The 15,817-nt window shown below is 39.4% G+C and overlaps 1 protein-coding gene across 2 annotated transcripts in view; it reads right to left on the bottom strand.

The window, feature by feature from the left end:
* Positions 1–15,817, bottom strand: part of NKAIN3 (sodium/potassium transporting ATPase interacting 3) — a 619,197-nt gene that overhangs the window by 137,755 nt on the left and 465,625 nt on the right. For both annotated transcript variants that reach the window (XM_032421632.1, XM_032421633.1), the window contains exon 4: positions 8,333–8,530. In XM_032421632.1, the coding sequence (XP_032277523.1) occupies positions 8,333–8,530 (198 nt within the window). The remainder of the gene's footprint in view (positions 1–8,332; positions 8,531–15,817) is intronic.

Raw genomic sequence — 15,817 nt, 5'->3', positions numbered from 1 at the left:
CTCTCTGTTAAATAAATAAATAAAATCTTTAAAAAAAAAAAAAAAAGGTGGTTAGGAGACGTTTTTCAGGGCACACGTCTCTAAAATAAATAAATAAAATCTTAAAAAAGACATTTTCAAGGGTGAAGGAAACATTTTGAACTACTCACTTCGTAAATCTCGTAACTATTGGATAATTATTAATTGGTCTCTTTTACTTTAAAATACTGGAGCTGTCCGTAAACCCATCAACACAAGAGGAGATTTGTGGCCTTACAGCTCCGAGAGAGAGTTTACCACTGACCTCAGCAAAGGGCTGTAAGGAAATTGGAGGCTCTCTTTCCAATGTCATGAGGAAGCATGACAAAGTAGTTAAGACCATGGACTCTGGATTCCATCTGCCTGGGTTTGAGGTCAGCTTCGCTTATTACAAGCTGTGTGACCTTGGGAAAATTACTTAATTTCTCTGTATGTCTCGGCTTTCACACTTGGAAAAATGAATAAAATAATACTTTCTTCTTGGGTCCTTTTAAAGATTAAATGAGTTCATATTTGCAAAGCACTCAGAGGAGCTCCAAACATATTGGGAGCTTGTTAAATAATTGTAAATGTTAACACAGAAATAAAACAACAAAAAAACCCCTCTTTCACTCTATTTACATTTTTGGAGGCATATAATTAATAGCAATTGGAACTTATTTCAAAGCTTATCTTTTGACTTGCATTCTTACACTGTAGGAGCATATGTTACTGAATTAGCAATAGTATTATCTGCTCCTGTCACTGGGCCATTTACTCTAAGCAGATGGAACAGATATCCATACAGCCTTTTGAGGATTAAGATTCTGCAGGATACCTTGTGGTCTCATGTTACTTTTCATCCTATTTAGTTTTAATTTATCTTTAAGCTAAATGTATCTGGTATTAGGGGCAGAAAACAGTGAAGAACGCTTATGTGACTAGATAGATGGAAATGCAAACAGAATGGGGATGATGGAAAAGCCATTCTCAGAGTGTTCTGGGCCCCAGCTCCAACCATGGGGACAGCCTCCAAAGACGTTAAAGAATGAGACTCGTCACCTATCAGATATGAAGGAGAATATGTTGACAGTGAGGATTCAACTGGGTGTCTCAGTTGGCTAAGCAGCTGCCTTCAGCCCAGGTCAAGATCCCAGGGTCCTGGGATCCAGCCCTGCATCCGGCTCCCTGCTCAGCGGGAAGCCTGCTTCTTCCTCTCCCTCTGCCTACCATTCTCCTTGCTTGTTCTCTCTCTCTGTCAAATAAATATATAAAATCTTAAAAAAAAAAAAGACAATATGTGTGTAAAATTATCTCCAAGGAGAGATAGGTAAGGTGAATTTTAAAGATCTCTTCCAGGTTTAGAGATTAGAATTTGTCTACTAGCTTAAAAAAAATAAGCTCCTTAAAAAATCTATATATCCCTATCTCTATGTAACTATGTAGCTATCTATCTGTTGTTTAATAGTTAACATGAGTATATGAATCTATTTTTCAGCAAATAACTAATATCAAAAATTGAAAAAGAGCCTTAAGTTGCATATTCATTATTACTGACCTCAGAACTGAGCAGTCCACTAAAACGGAATAACTTATAATAACTTTAGATTTAAGAGTGCCTCCAAATGATCATGTAAATATTATGAGATTTAAGAATGTTTAATGATCTAAGAAAAACAACCATAACATCTCTTTCAGTCTTCTATATAAATCACGTGACGATTAAACAGTATGTTAAAAACGTGACAAAATGTCTAAAAACATTTTGGGAGAAAACACATGATTCCACATTTGTTTTTGCATCTTACCTCTTTTCCTTGACTGCTTATTTAAATCAGAAATTCCTTTCCATGTTTTAATATAAAATTTTATATAAAATTATTATAGTTATTGCTATCTCCTGATCATGTTGATGTACTGTAAATTGTTATACTGTCTTGAACAGGATATATTTAGACATACCTAGGTTTGCTATCGTAAGTAACAGTGAAAAGAACATCATGCAGGCAGCTCTTTGTTTCTGTTGAATTATTTTCTTAGGAGAAATTCCACTGAGTGAGCTTAGGGGGCCAAAAGGTACAGACATTTTAATGGGCCTTGCAATAAAGAATGCCTTTACCAGTAGGTTAGTAGAAATTTACTTCAATATTATGTGTTATTGTTTTTAAAGTTGTTAACCTAGTGTAAATTTAATTTGCACATATCAAGATACTATTGAAAATGATCATATTCTACACCTTTGTTTACAATTTGGATTTCTCTTATGTGATTACATCTGTTCATATTCTTCATTGACTTACTGATTAAATTTTCGTTGTTTTTATTATTCATTTAAATGACTTCATCATATGTTACTGATAATGATCTTTTGCTTATTATATGTGTACAAATACGACTTTTAGTTCCTTGTTTCATTTTAGTTTTGGAAGATTTCATGTTCAGATGTTTGGTAATTAAATGAGTAAAATATAACACTGTAGAATGAGATTAACTAGTTAGAGAGATTCTATCAATCAGAAACATTTTATCTATATTCTCTAGTGGAAAAAGGAAATGCTGTATTTTAGGTGGTAGTATTTGATTTCATATATGTTTCTCCTTTAAATCTGTGGTGTTAAATTTCCAGAATGGAAATCTGATTTGAAAATATGTACAGTACAGTGCTTCAAATTTAACTGAACATAATTTTACATTTTCACCAGAAACTGTCTTGATGTTCTCCTTAATGGGAGTAAAGTAACTAAGCTAGTGAAGGTCCTCTCAAATAACATGTAGATATGGAAGAACAAATTCACAGGCAGAGTTATGGTCTTGGAGCAGACTGACTTTCCTTTTCCCTGCATCTGGGTACTCACCCCAATCCAAACAAATAACATCTGCATCAGAAATAACTTGGAAGCATGTTGTTTGGATAGGTTTTCTTTACCAAATGGTATGAAACAAAATTAGGACATAACCTCAGTAAATTATATTCAATGTTTAAAAATTATGCACTTTGTGTTTTATAAAACTAAAATCCAGAAAATTTATATAGTTTACTCAACAACTCTGAATGAGGAGCCACTCTGATTTAGGTACAGCCATAGGCGTTAGGGATATGGAGTAAATAAGGAGTCAAAGCCACAGTGTTCAGGAACTTGCTACTGGCCTTTCACTTGCTACTTCAATCATTGTTTCACAAGGATAATTCTGAAATTTTTCATGAAAGTATGAAACTTAGTCAGTCAGCCAAATGCTCTCAAGAGGCATAGGTAGGAAAGAACTCTAGGAAACCAGAATGAGGAAAATAAATACATACTAAATAAACGTTCAGTCCTCAGAATAAAAATTCATGATTGAGTGTCCTATGAAGATCATAGAAATGAGATTGTTCATGCAGGAAATGGATGTCAGGTGTGGGATTAAGCACCTAAGCGTTCAACAGACACAGCCCACCAGGATGGAGACCTTGGCCTTTGAAGAAGGACCAACCCGACAGGAGAGGGACAGGCACGGAGCAATTGTATTTAGGAACATCAGTAATAGCAATACAAAAATAACACTTATTGAGTGCCTCTGTGTCATGCACTGTGCAGAACATTCTGCGTATGTTCCCTTCATTTCCCGGATGAAGTTCACTCTGGCTCCTGTTTTTTGTCGGTGCATTCGTTCTTGCCATTTTTGGTCAGTGGATTCTTCCTTTTGTGTTTACCCACTTCAGATTTCGGAATCTCTTGTTTGTTGGCCATTTATTCCTTCACGAAATATTCACGTGCCATCACTCAGCTAGTCACTGTGACTTACAGAAATGAACAAGTAAGAAAAGGGCACAACTCTAGCCTTCAAGGGGCTTTCATTCTGGTAGAGAGACAGACCAGAGACTCAGTGATTATGAAACTGCTCTCACGGCTGGCTGCCTAGTACAGCTTGGGGGTGAGTGAGCGGGGCAGATCTAGGAAATGTTCTCAGTGACACGTGCACACAGTTATTTAGTGTTAAGACTGTGCATGATAGTTATATAATATATAACTATGACACATAATTGATATTACAGTATACTATGTATTATATAATATGTTAGCTATATTATATCCATGTTCTAGACATCCAACATCATTATATTCGAATGAGGTTAATAGTTCAAATGTCTGTCAATAGGGGGGCATTAAATAAACAATGAACCACTGATGTGCTGATAATGGAAAAAGTTCCAAAATATATAATAAGTAGAAAAAAGGAAAGACTCAGAAAAGTGCATGTCATATGCTGTCTTTTATGGGGGACAAAGAAGATAAACATTTTCTTGAATTTCATATAGACTCTTCAGAATCATGTGCATAGCATTAAAAACAAAACAAAGTGGTTGCCCACTGGGGTGCAGAAATGGGGAAACCAGGCAAAGGGGTGCACAAGGGAGTATTTTCACTGTACGTATTTTTATGTTTTTGGACAAAGTGAATGCATTATCTATTTAAAAATTAGCTTAACATGTCCTGAAACCTTTGCGGGAAAGGTATCTACTAGTGGACTGTGGCCAGGTGGCTGGCGAGCTGAGGGTGGGGCGAGAGGGAGGAGGGTGAGGTGGAGAGCCATTCCAAGCAGTGTTGCAGGTTGGAAGACCTGCCGTGCTTGCAAAACCTGTCATGTTCTGTGAAGATGGCAAGTGGGCTCCTTCTGGGGAGTGTTGGGAGATGAGGGTGGGAATCAGACAGGGGGCAGGTCCTGAGGTCCTCATGTGACAAGATACAAAATCAGATATCATCCTGAAGGTAACGGGACTCTTTGGCTGGTGATCGGAAGGAAAGTGAGTGATCAGACTGGCACTTTGTAATCATCCCCGGGGGAGCAAGTACACGTGTGATGGTGGATGAAGCAGAACCGGGGCCAGAAAGACTATCAACTCTCTAGGAAGTTACTGGCCACCCTTCCGGTAGAAATGATGAACATATGAACCAAGGGCAAGGACAGTGCTCACAGAGAGGAGGGACTTACATCACCCCACAGCTTGATCCTGGCTACCACCCTTGTCTTGTCATCTCCTCCACGGATTTGATTTTGTTCCTCTCCTCATACTGTCCACAGTTTTTCTCTGGATTCTACCCTGGAGTTTAAGTTGGTGTTCTGACAATTTGCAGGAGCCCTGCTATAGGCTTCAGTGAGATCAGGGCCACAGGAGGCCCCTCTCTGCCTCTCTCCCCCGCTCACCCTTCGTGCTGGTGAGGGAAGCCCAAGACAGAAAGCTGCTGTGCAGAGACAATAGCGCTGACCCAGGGCAGAAGCCGGAGCGCAGGTGCTGGGCCAGGTGAGCCGGGCACGTGGTCCCACAGGGGATCCCAGTCCATTGTCTTCTTGCCGAATTCTGCTATTTTTGTTGTTGTTGTTGTTGGTTTTTTTCTGTCAAGCTTGTACATAGTCCCTGTAGATATTTATGACTGGGATTTCATGCTTTCCAGTTCCAAGCTCTACTCTCAGATGGGACAATACAGGCAGGATTCATCAGCAGAGCACAGCTGTATCCATGGGTAAATCATTCAAATACTTCTCTCTCACTTTGCCAGAGAGCTGCTGCCTTTGAACCCCAGGACCTCCCTCCATAATCCTGCCCACCTCCCTCGGCCTCTCCCTGTGTCCTTCTTGATCTCTCTGTGCCTCTAGTGATGACAGGGGTCCCCCCTCTCCCCCACTCCAGGGCAGCAGGCCTCCAGGGCATTGCCCCATTTCAAAGCCCTTTATCCCTTTGCCAAGTTGTTGCCCATATAACACAGGCTGTTAACTATTGCAACCATCACCCCCATTTTCAGGAATAAGACGGACATCTCAGCACATGCTAGGCAACTACTATAGCAAGTGCTCCCATGTCATCACATTAAAAATTGTAATTCTAATAATTATAAACACATTTATATGAAATAAGTGGAAAATATAGAAAGCCCATATAACCACAAAATAATAAATAATTTCACATGTGTGAAACAATTTCAGGGTATATTCTATTTTAATATAAAAAGATAAAATATTGGAAATCTTGTCTCACAGGTGTATTACCCAAGAAAAGTCAGAGATGAGCAACTAATCCTTTTATTGCTGGAAGGCTGAATAGTATAGTCAGGACTATAAATGCATGTGGACAGTTTTGAATGTTCACGAAACAAATATGTCAAGGAATTAATTTATAACTGACAAGTACTTTTAGGTGGCAACATATATTTTATTTAGTATTTCTCCTTAGTGTATGTTTTTATGTGCCAATTCAGCCCCTGAATAATCAAATAAATACTGTAACCTTGCCATTCATTTGATATGGAGAAATGACTTTTTGATTCCATACTCTTCTGCTGCATTATAAAAAATTTGAACATTATGCTATCATTCCACAAAATGGTTTAGCAATTTACTATGAATAATTTTTTAAAAGGAGGGAGACCTGTCCAGATATGAAAGATTCTAGAAAAATGCTTTAAAAATTAAAAAAAAAAAGAATAAGAACCTTTAGAATCTAGTATATAATAATAGAGTACTAGTGTATCTTAAAATAGACTGAAAAATTTTAAGAGCATATTTGCCTCTATATTTTTTTAAAACAATGATTTAAACATGTATATTTGCCACAGTTTCATATGTAACCACTAGGAGATTAAAGAATAACCAGAAAATAGGAAAAGACTGATAAGCATCTATTGACAATTGGCAATATATAGAAACCAAGAATAATCAGATTCCCTGTTACATCCCAGAAAGAAAATTCGTAAGTATTGAAGCCCAACCTCTTTCTATTTTTTACCCTGTGCAGTTTGCCTTTCATTGAACTAGAACCCTAAACAAGCTTTGATTTTTTTATTCTAATCTTTCATCTTTCTAGAAAATTATATTTTTAAATGTGCTCTAAAACACTTTTTTAGAACTTGCACATGCAGGTTAAAGAACAATAATTCATACATTATACAAGTGAGGTAAGACCACTACATTGGTGGCCCCAAGTGAGCCACGGCTCCTGGTATTGTCACTTTTTTATAGCCACACCTCTACATTCGGCTTAGGCTTGGTCATACGACTTGCTATCGTTAGCATTACCCAAGTAGATGCCAGATAAATGCTTACATGTTGGGCTTCTCTTGGAACCTAGCTGCCTTGCTATAAGAAAGCCTGTCAAGTCTCTGCAAAAAGACAAGATGGAGGAGGAGACTGGAGGAGACTGTGGTCCAACAGCCAGCACCAGACACATGAGTGAGGCCTTCTTGGATCTTCTAGCTCCAGCAGAGCTCCTGGATGAAAGGTTCATATGAGTGAACCTGCACGATATCATGTGGAACAGAAGAACTACTCAGCTGAACTCTGCCCAAACTCCTGACCCACAGAACTCTAAGCAATACATTTATATTGCTCAAAGTAATTCCATTTTTGAGTGGTCTGTTACGCAGCAGTAGATAACAGATATAGTAAATGATAGTAAGGATTTTTCAACCTTCTTTCTAGAAATAATTCCAAGGTACATTCTTCACTGACATACGCCTCTTATATTTCTGTTGTTTATTTATTCACTATTGAGCCTATGTCCTTTTTTCTGACTCTATCTCTAACCAGTTGGACAGAAGGACTGAGATGGATGGTTGGTTTATATAAAAACTGTGATTGAAAATGGCTTTATTATATATTGACTCAACATGCCAAGTCCTTGCTGGATCTCAAGGGAACACCATTCTTGATAATGGTATATATCTTAAGTTAATGCCACTCCACAATGTAATCAAATTGTAGGTGGGACAATCTGGTAGAAAAAATTAACAGATTCCCAGCAGATAAACCTTGTGTGGTCCATTCAAGCCACTCCTTCTCTCTGCTCCTTTATATGGAATTATATCTTGACACCAAATTTTAGGCTTACAATGTGGAAAACTCTTTAGAGGGATTTGTTTTCTTAAGGATTTATTATTTGAAATATGAGGCTTATTAGATTGAGCAAGCCATTGAGTGTGTTTGCATCCTTCTTTCTCTGGAACTAATGCACATTAGTTAAAGAATGCTTTTGAAGTAGAAGTAGTAGCAGAAGTGTAAGTAGAGAATGTACAAGGCTACTTTTGGGGGACAGTGATGTTATTTCATTGAATGGTGTGTATTGTTAGAACTATAGCAACTAACTAGTTCTAAAACAAAGTGTCTGGATACCAAGAGGAAAAGATGTAGCCTCATTAAGTATAGCTGATGTTAGCATACTTGCTGCTATTTCCATTGTTTAAAGGTTGTTCTCCATGTGCTTACTTAAGGCTTTATCTACCAGATGGGTGCGGACAGAGGTTTACTTACAAAATGGCAATAATGGAGAGTCTAGATCAGACAACAATACAAATGTGCTACTTACAGAGAGGAGTATCTGGACAGCACTGTGGATGACCTCTAGATACTGGAAGTCAACAATGCAGCCTGTGACGGAGACGTAAGTGTAGTCGTCCATCATGCCATGGGCTGACGGAGGCAGCACTCTTCGGACACAACCAGGCCCATGTTCCCGCCACCATGACCGGTGTACAGAAATGTTGAATGTCATCAGATCTGTATCCTAGGTGGGCAGGAGACAAGAGAGCAAAAGGAGACAATCTTATCATATCACAACTTTGATTTCCAACCTTAGGAAGAAATCAGGATAACTGGGTGATGGGCATGAAGGAGGGCACGTGAATACTGGGTGTTATATGCAACTGATGAATTATTGAACACTACATCTGAAACTAATGATGTACTATATGTCAGCTAATTGAATTTAAATAAAAAAAAGAAAAAAGTAAAAAAAAGGAAGAATTCAGGATGAACAAAATTGTTGAAATGATTTAAATTTTAAGTGAAAAATAACAGAAGACAGAACCACAAATGGCTGTGTATACCATATGCCCAAACTATTGGATTATAATCGTTTAATACAGAGATACAATCCTTTGAAAAGTAACATTTTAAGGTTAGCGCACATCAAAAGTCCAGAGACAAGACACAATACATATGTTCGTTTTAAAAATTATTTTGTTCAGTTTGAAACTTTTTGTCTGAATTTTCTTGTTCATCTTCATCAGCATTACCATCATGGGCTAACATTTAATGAGTGCTTTTTTGCATGTTAGGCATTGTTCTAAGCATTTATCATATTTATATCTCTTTAATATTCATGTAGGTACTTTACAAACCCAATTTATAGTGGGCTGAATAATAGTCCTCCCAAAAGACATTCACGTCCTACTCCCTGGAACCTGTGAATTTTACCTTCTTTGGATTATCTGAGAGGGCCCTAGATGCAGTAACGTGTATCCTTATGAGAGGGACTCTGAGGGATATCAGACACAAGGAAGAAGAAGAGAAGGCAATGCGACCACGCAGGCAGAGAGTGGAGTGATGTGGCCACAAGCCCAGGAAAGGTGGATGAGACGAGGAAGGATCCTCGTCTAGAGCTCCAGAGGGAGCATGGCCCTGTCAACACCTTGATTTCAGACCAGTGAAACTGATTTCAGACTTCTGGCCTCCAGAACTGTGTGATTAAGTTTCTGTTGTTTACGACCTCAGGCTTGTAGTATCTTGTTAGAGAGCCCTCATATGAAACTAACACAGGTAAGGAAAGTGAGTCACAGAGAGGTAAAATAGATTGCCCAATTCAATGAATAAATTAAATAAATTGTTTATTTAATAAGAGACCCAAAACTTGATCCGATGCAGTCTGTACTTTCAGCTATGAAGTTGTACCATCCCTTTACCTACTCTGTTCTCCCTCCCAAACCCTTACAATTCCTCATACCCTAAAGGGACCTGGGTCCTTCTTCCTCAATTGTTTCCAGAAAATACCACTGACAGCCCCAGCGAAAGAACAAAGAAGCCAATCTTTGACATTTACACATCAAAATAAGCTTTCTGAGCTCTTAGCAGAGAAAACAGCCCAGCTGCTTAATCCTCAAAAGATGCCTTTTAGTATTTTGGGGGAATGTCAGCCTTGAACAGCTAAGATCATACTGTTTTTGCCATAACGATAGATTGAAAAGAATAGATAAAGAGCCAGGCTCTTGACTCCCAAATAACCTAAAAATTGCAGCTGCATGGTGAAGCCAGAAGGAAGAAGTATGATGATGGAGAGGACCAGGACACTGCACCTGCAGGGAAGCCACAGGAACAGGAGGGGGTCAGCTTTTGTTGATTTCCCAGCCATCACCATGAACAAACTCCGGAGCCCCTAGTGTCGAGGGGACATGATGGTCTTTGCTCAGAAGCCCAGGGACTGCCCAATAATTGCACAACACAAACGATGCTCATCCCTACCTCAGTGGGAAGAGGACAGTCCCTACCTCAATGGCATAGGGCAATTCTAACGGCCAGAAATTGATTTTGGAACTCTGAAAACACAGGGGCAGCTGGTGTGAAATGGAAAGCCCTTGAACTTATATGTGGTGGGGGCTTAAAACAACCAGTGTGAGACCTCCCTGAGCAAGGACTCCCTGTTATTCTCTGCTGCATTTGAACATGAATCATGAGGCAAGAAATATGTCCAGTTCATGTGAGTAGGCAAAGTTACTCTGCAGTTTTAGGTTTTCCTCAACTCAAGGAACTCAAATTGAGACAGAGCAGGGACTGAACTCAGGTCCCCTCAACCCTGACTGCAAAATCCATCATTCCTTCATAGCGGAAACTCTATACCTCTTGAGGAGCATATCTTGCAGGAATGAGGAAGCAGGATGCTCACCAAAAGAGGGACTCCACTGTGAAGACTAGTGAAGACTGAACCACACCAGTCTGTGCCAAGGTGGACCCCAGCGTTGACCTTTCACTACTTTCCCCTCCCTCTTATAATGCTAAAAATCAAGCCCAGGGGTGGAGATTTAACATGCTAATTAGACACATGACACGTGAAGAAGCATGACCTGCAAGTGCTCAGGCGCCAAGAAATTCCCATCTCTACATGCTTGAACGTCAGTCCTTTCCTGTCAGAGACGATGGACTCTGAACAACAAACTGAGGGTTCTAGAGGGGAGGGGGGTGGGAGGATGGGTTAGCCTGGTGATGGGTATTGAGAAGGGTGCATTCTGCATGGAGCACAGGGTGTTGTGCACAAACAATGAATCATGGAACACTACATCAAAAACTAATGATGTAATGTATGGTGATTAATATAACAATAAAAAATGAAAAAAATGATTAGAATCAGCTCTAAAATTCTATAATTAAAGAAAAAAAAAGTTTGTGGGCCCTTGTTCTGAAAGCCAGTCTGAAGGACCCTTTCCTTTCTGCTGTATCCCTTGTGCTGGGGCATAAGACCCAAGAAAAAGCCTTGCCCAGGGACACCTGGGTGGCTCAGTCATTAAGCATCTGCCTTCGGCTCAGGTCATGATCCCAGGGTCCTGGGATTGAGCTGCGCATCGGGCTCCCTGCTCTGTGGGAAGCCTGCTTCTCCCTCTCCCACTACCCCTGCTTGTGTTCCCTCTCTCGCTGTGTTTCTCTCTGTCAAATAAATAAATAAAATCTTAAAAAAAAAAAAAAAAAAAAAAGCCTTGCCTGGAACTCCTGCATGGTCTCTAGTCAATTTCTTTTGCTTGGAGAGCCCAAGGACCCTGGTCGGTAACCAAACTACTACTATTGTAAGTATGCCTCTGATTATATCGCTATTAAAACATTTTACATCTTTTTTTTCCTTTTTGGGTTGTTGGTTTGTTACACGTATCATTCAGTTACCTTCACAGTTACAGCACTTTATTGATAATAAAATATTTTACATCTTTTTTCTCTCTCTCCTTTTTTTTTTTTTTTTTTTTTTGGTTCTTGGTTTGCTACATGTATCATTTGCAGTGCCCTCCCAAGGGAGAATATTATAGAAAAATAATTGCTTTAGCTAGTGAATTCAGTTTAACACAAGGCAATTTACCTGCAGGCAAACTGCACGCTGACTGCTCCCTTTCCTGACCATCAGATTTAATCTCCTACAGTTAGTCCTGATCACAACCGAAAAACTATTATTTCCGGTTTTAATAGAATTCATTAGGTTCAGGATGAACTGGCATGATCTCAAAAGTCATAGCAATTTCTACTCTTTAAGCATTCTTACCCAGTGGCCTTTTCTATTGCTGGACTCTAAATTCCTTTCAATATGACTTGGACTAAAATTTATATTACACAAATAAAACAAAAGTGAATTTATGAACTCATGATACATACTTGTTACACTCATAAAATCCTTCTGTGTAGTTCTCACTTAATTTGTTGGCACTATAAATATTTATAAACTGTACTGTTTTTTGCAATGGCTGTATTAAAATTTGAATGAGAACGTCAGTAGTACCAAATTATACTGAAAGTTCAAACTTCTAACTTAGATTTGGTATAAAATTGTATTGCAAGTTTGTGTCTGATTTCAATCCCCTTCAGTAGCTAGACTTCAAACATTTCAAAAAAACCCTTAACACACAATAACTCAATTTCCTAGATGAGGTGCATCAGACGAAATGCAGCACAGAAAACTATAACAATATTCTTTATAAAGAAAAATAAATAAATACAGAAGATCACTTAGTTTGTTGAAGCTTTTTGTTACCACATCAAAGCCTGTAGTTTTGAAATACATGGGTTAATGCTAAACTGTAGATCAACAGAGGGATCTTTAAAATAATTTCAATAACTCAAATGTCATTTCTCTTTCACTTCTTGGAGTTAGAATATTACGTGATGATTTAAGCACACCATGGTTAAGAAAATTGGCAACTGGTATCTTTGTCATTTTCTTTAGAATTTAAAAGATATAAACAATGATATTTGTATTTATGCAAGTGTAAGTGATTACCAAAGGACCATTTTGGGGAACAAAGAAGAAGAAAGCAAGGAGGGAGAAGAAAAACATGAAACCAAAGCAGAAGGGCTTGGGAGGCATGAGGACAACCTGGAGAGAGAGAGCGTGTCAAGGCCAACAGAAGAGAGAACCAGGGAAAGTGGTGAGGTCATAGACTCAAAGCCTGGTAAAAAAAGGACCATTGAATTCGATGACTGGTTGGGAAGGGGAGCTTTTAATAAAATGCAATACCAGGAGAGTTTGGGGAGTGAAAAATTGGATTACAAGGAATGGAGGGGACTGAGAAGAGAGAATTTGATGTATTTTTTTCATGAAGTGTGTGAGTCAAGGTACTGAGAGCACAGGATGGTGGCTTCAAGGGTGAGCAAGGAGAACATGAGTCAATGCATGGAGAACCGCATGTTAGCTCTCTCTGCTCACACTCACAGAGTTATGACTTAGAAGAAAATTATTCCAGAATACCAGCTTTCCCCTAATATCTACTTAAGCAAATATTAAATGTTTAAAAGTTCTTTCATCTGTCTAGTGTGAATTCCAAACTTGTTCCCATTTTCTTCAAATACTTGAATTAAACAAAAAAGGAATTTCCAGAGTTCTTTGAAATGTTGTTAATTAACTGTGTAGGTGGACATGCCTGCCTGCATCCCATTCACAGTTAAGTGTACCCCCCGTACTGGAATCAGCTCAATAGTCACTTCTTTTATAGTATACTGCTATATAATTTCTAGCTAGTATCTGTCTTATTCTTCTATGTACTTTTAATCATCTGCTTTTTTTTTTTTTTTGGTATGTGTCTAATTCAACTTTAGCTAATCCTCTCTAGTTCTAGAAATGGATTCTCAACTGCTAATAATATTTTTTTTTCTGTTTCCTTAGTTGGGGCTCAAATAGTCACTGAATCCACTTTTATACAGTTATCTACTTTCTTTGTCTTTTTACTCTTTCTTATCATAAGCCAGCCCATCTGGAAGTGAACGTGTATTTAACAAAGTAGATTTTGTTCAATTTTAAAAGAGTTAGCATTGGGTTTATATTTATATAACAGAATTCATGTCAGTTGAAACTTCTTTTGAAATACTTGTTCATCTCAGAATATGAATTAGTAAAGTTAAAACAACTTTCTCATATTTCTAATTGTTTTTTTTTTTTTTTCACCAAAGCACTAAACATTTCAGAGGGTACTGGAGATCCATAGAATAAACACAGTGCTTGGTAGTGAGGTGTAAGTGTTTAGAGCACATCATACATAGATTTGGAACCAGTTCAAATCTATCAACAATTATACGTTATTTTCCCTAGAGAAAGGTTTAAAGATATTCAAGCTTCCATCGGGAAGCATTTGTCATTTGCTGCTGATTTCTTAGAGAATCCTTGTACAATCCATGAACAAGTGATAATCACTTAGGTGTATGCTACTGGCTCTGAATATAAAGAGCAGTCTGCACCTATAAATACAGAGAACAAAGTGATGGTTCTCAGACGGTGGGGTGGGGGGTGGGCAAAATGGGTGAAGGGGAGTGGGAGGTACAGGCTCCCAGTTATGAAATGAATTAAGTCACAGGAATAAAAGACACAACATAAGGAACACAGTCAATGATATTGTAATAGTGTTGTATGGGGACAACTGGTAGCTACACTTGCTGTGAGCACAGCCTAATGTATAAATTTGTCCAGTCACTATGTTGTGCACCTGAAACTAATGTAACATTGTGTATCAACTATACTCAAATTAAAAAACTAAAAGAGCAGAGCAGTCTTGGGGGGGGTGGAGCAAGACGGCAGAGGAGTAGGAGACCTGGATTTCGTCTGGTCCCAGGAATTCAGCTGGATAGGGATCAAACCAGTCTGAACACCTATGAACTCAAAGGGAGATCGAAGAAAAGAATAGCAACAACTCTCTGAACAGAAAAGCGACGACTTTCTGGAACATAGGACATGCGGAGAAGTGAATCCAAGGCGATATTCGGGAGGATAGACGGCGGGGGAGGGGGCCTCCATTGGCCGCTTCTGGCAAGTGATAGAGCAGTGGAGCACAAAGTCGGAACTTTTAGAAGTCAGGTCTGTTGAGGGATGTCGCTCGAGTGGCTAAGCAGGGGGAAGAACCCTCGCTGGGACAGTGTGGTCTCAGGACCCTTGGGGTCACAGAAAGACCAGGGGTGCCTGAGTGCAGCAGAGCTCCCAGGTATTGGAGTGGGGAAGCCAGCTGCAGAGACGGAGCCGAGGAGTGGGCTCTCAGCTCGGGGTTGTCATAAACCGTGATCCGCGGCACAGTCAGGCCACTGCTCCTCCAGCAGGGACCCAAAAAGCGGCAGATCCGGGGAGACTCCCCTTCCTCCCCGGGGAGGAGCGGCGCGGTAGTGCACTGCAGGGATCTGCGGGGTTTGGAGACTCCACACGGGGTCAGGTGCCAGAGATAGAAACGCTGGGTCACAGGCCGGGTGAGCTTGGAGTGTGGCCGGAGACCGGGGAGATGGGAGACTGACTGCTTTTCTCTGGGGCCGCACTGAGGAGTGGGGCCCCGAGTTCTCGGCTTCTCCGGGCCAGAGATTGGGAGGCCGCCATTTTCACTCTCAGCCTCCAAAGCTGTGTGGAAAGCTTGCAGGGAACAAAAGCTCCCGAGAGCAAACCCGAGCAGATTACTTAGCCCGGACCGGCAAGGGTGGGACAATTCTGCCTCCAGCAAAGATATTTGGGAACCATGGCAACAGGCCCCTCCCCCAGAAGATCATCGAGAACAGCCAGTCAAGACCAAGTTTACCGATTGATGAGAATGGCAGAACGCCAGCACTAGGGGAATACAGCACATAGAATTCATGGCTTTTTAAACATGATTCCTTAGTCTTTCAAAGTTAATATTTTTTAATTTTTTTTTTGAATTTTTCTTTTTCCATTTTTCAACCCACATCTTATCAATCTTTTTTTAAAAAATATTTTTATTTTTCATTTTTAGAGTCATATTCTATCCCTTCATAGTAGTTACCCTTATTTTTGGTATATATATATATATATATATATATATATATATATATATATATATAT

This window comes from Phoca vitulina, unplaced genomic scaffold (genome assembly GCF_004348235.1).
Source record: "Phoca vitulina isolate PV1807 unplaced genomic scaffold, GSC_HSeal_1.0 scaffold25, whole genome shotgun sequence".
In the NCBI taxonomy this organism is placed as follows: Eukaryota; Metazoa; Chordata; class Mammalia; order Carnivora; family Phocidae; genus Phoca; species Phoca vitulina.
The sequence above is the reverse complement of the archived record's forward strand: the minus strand, read 5'-3'. Positions and strand labels throughout refer to the sequence as shown.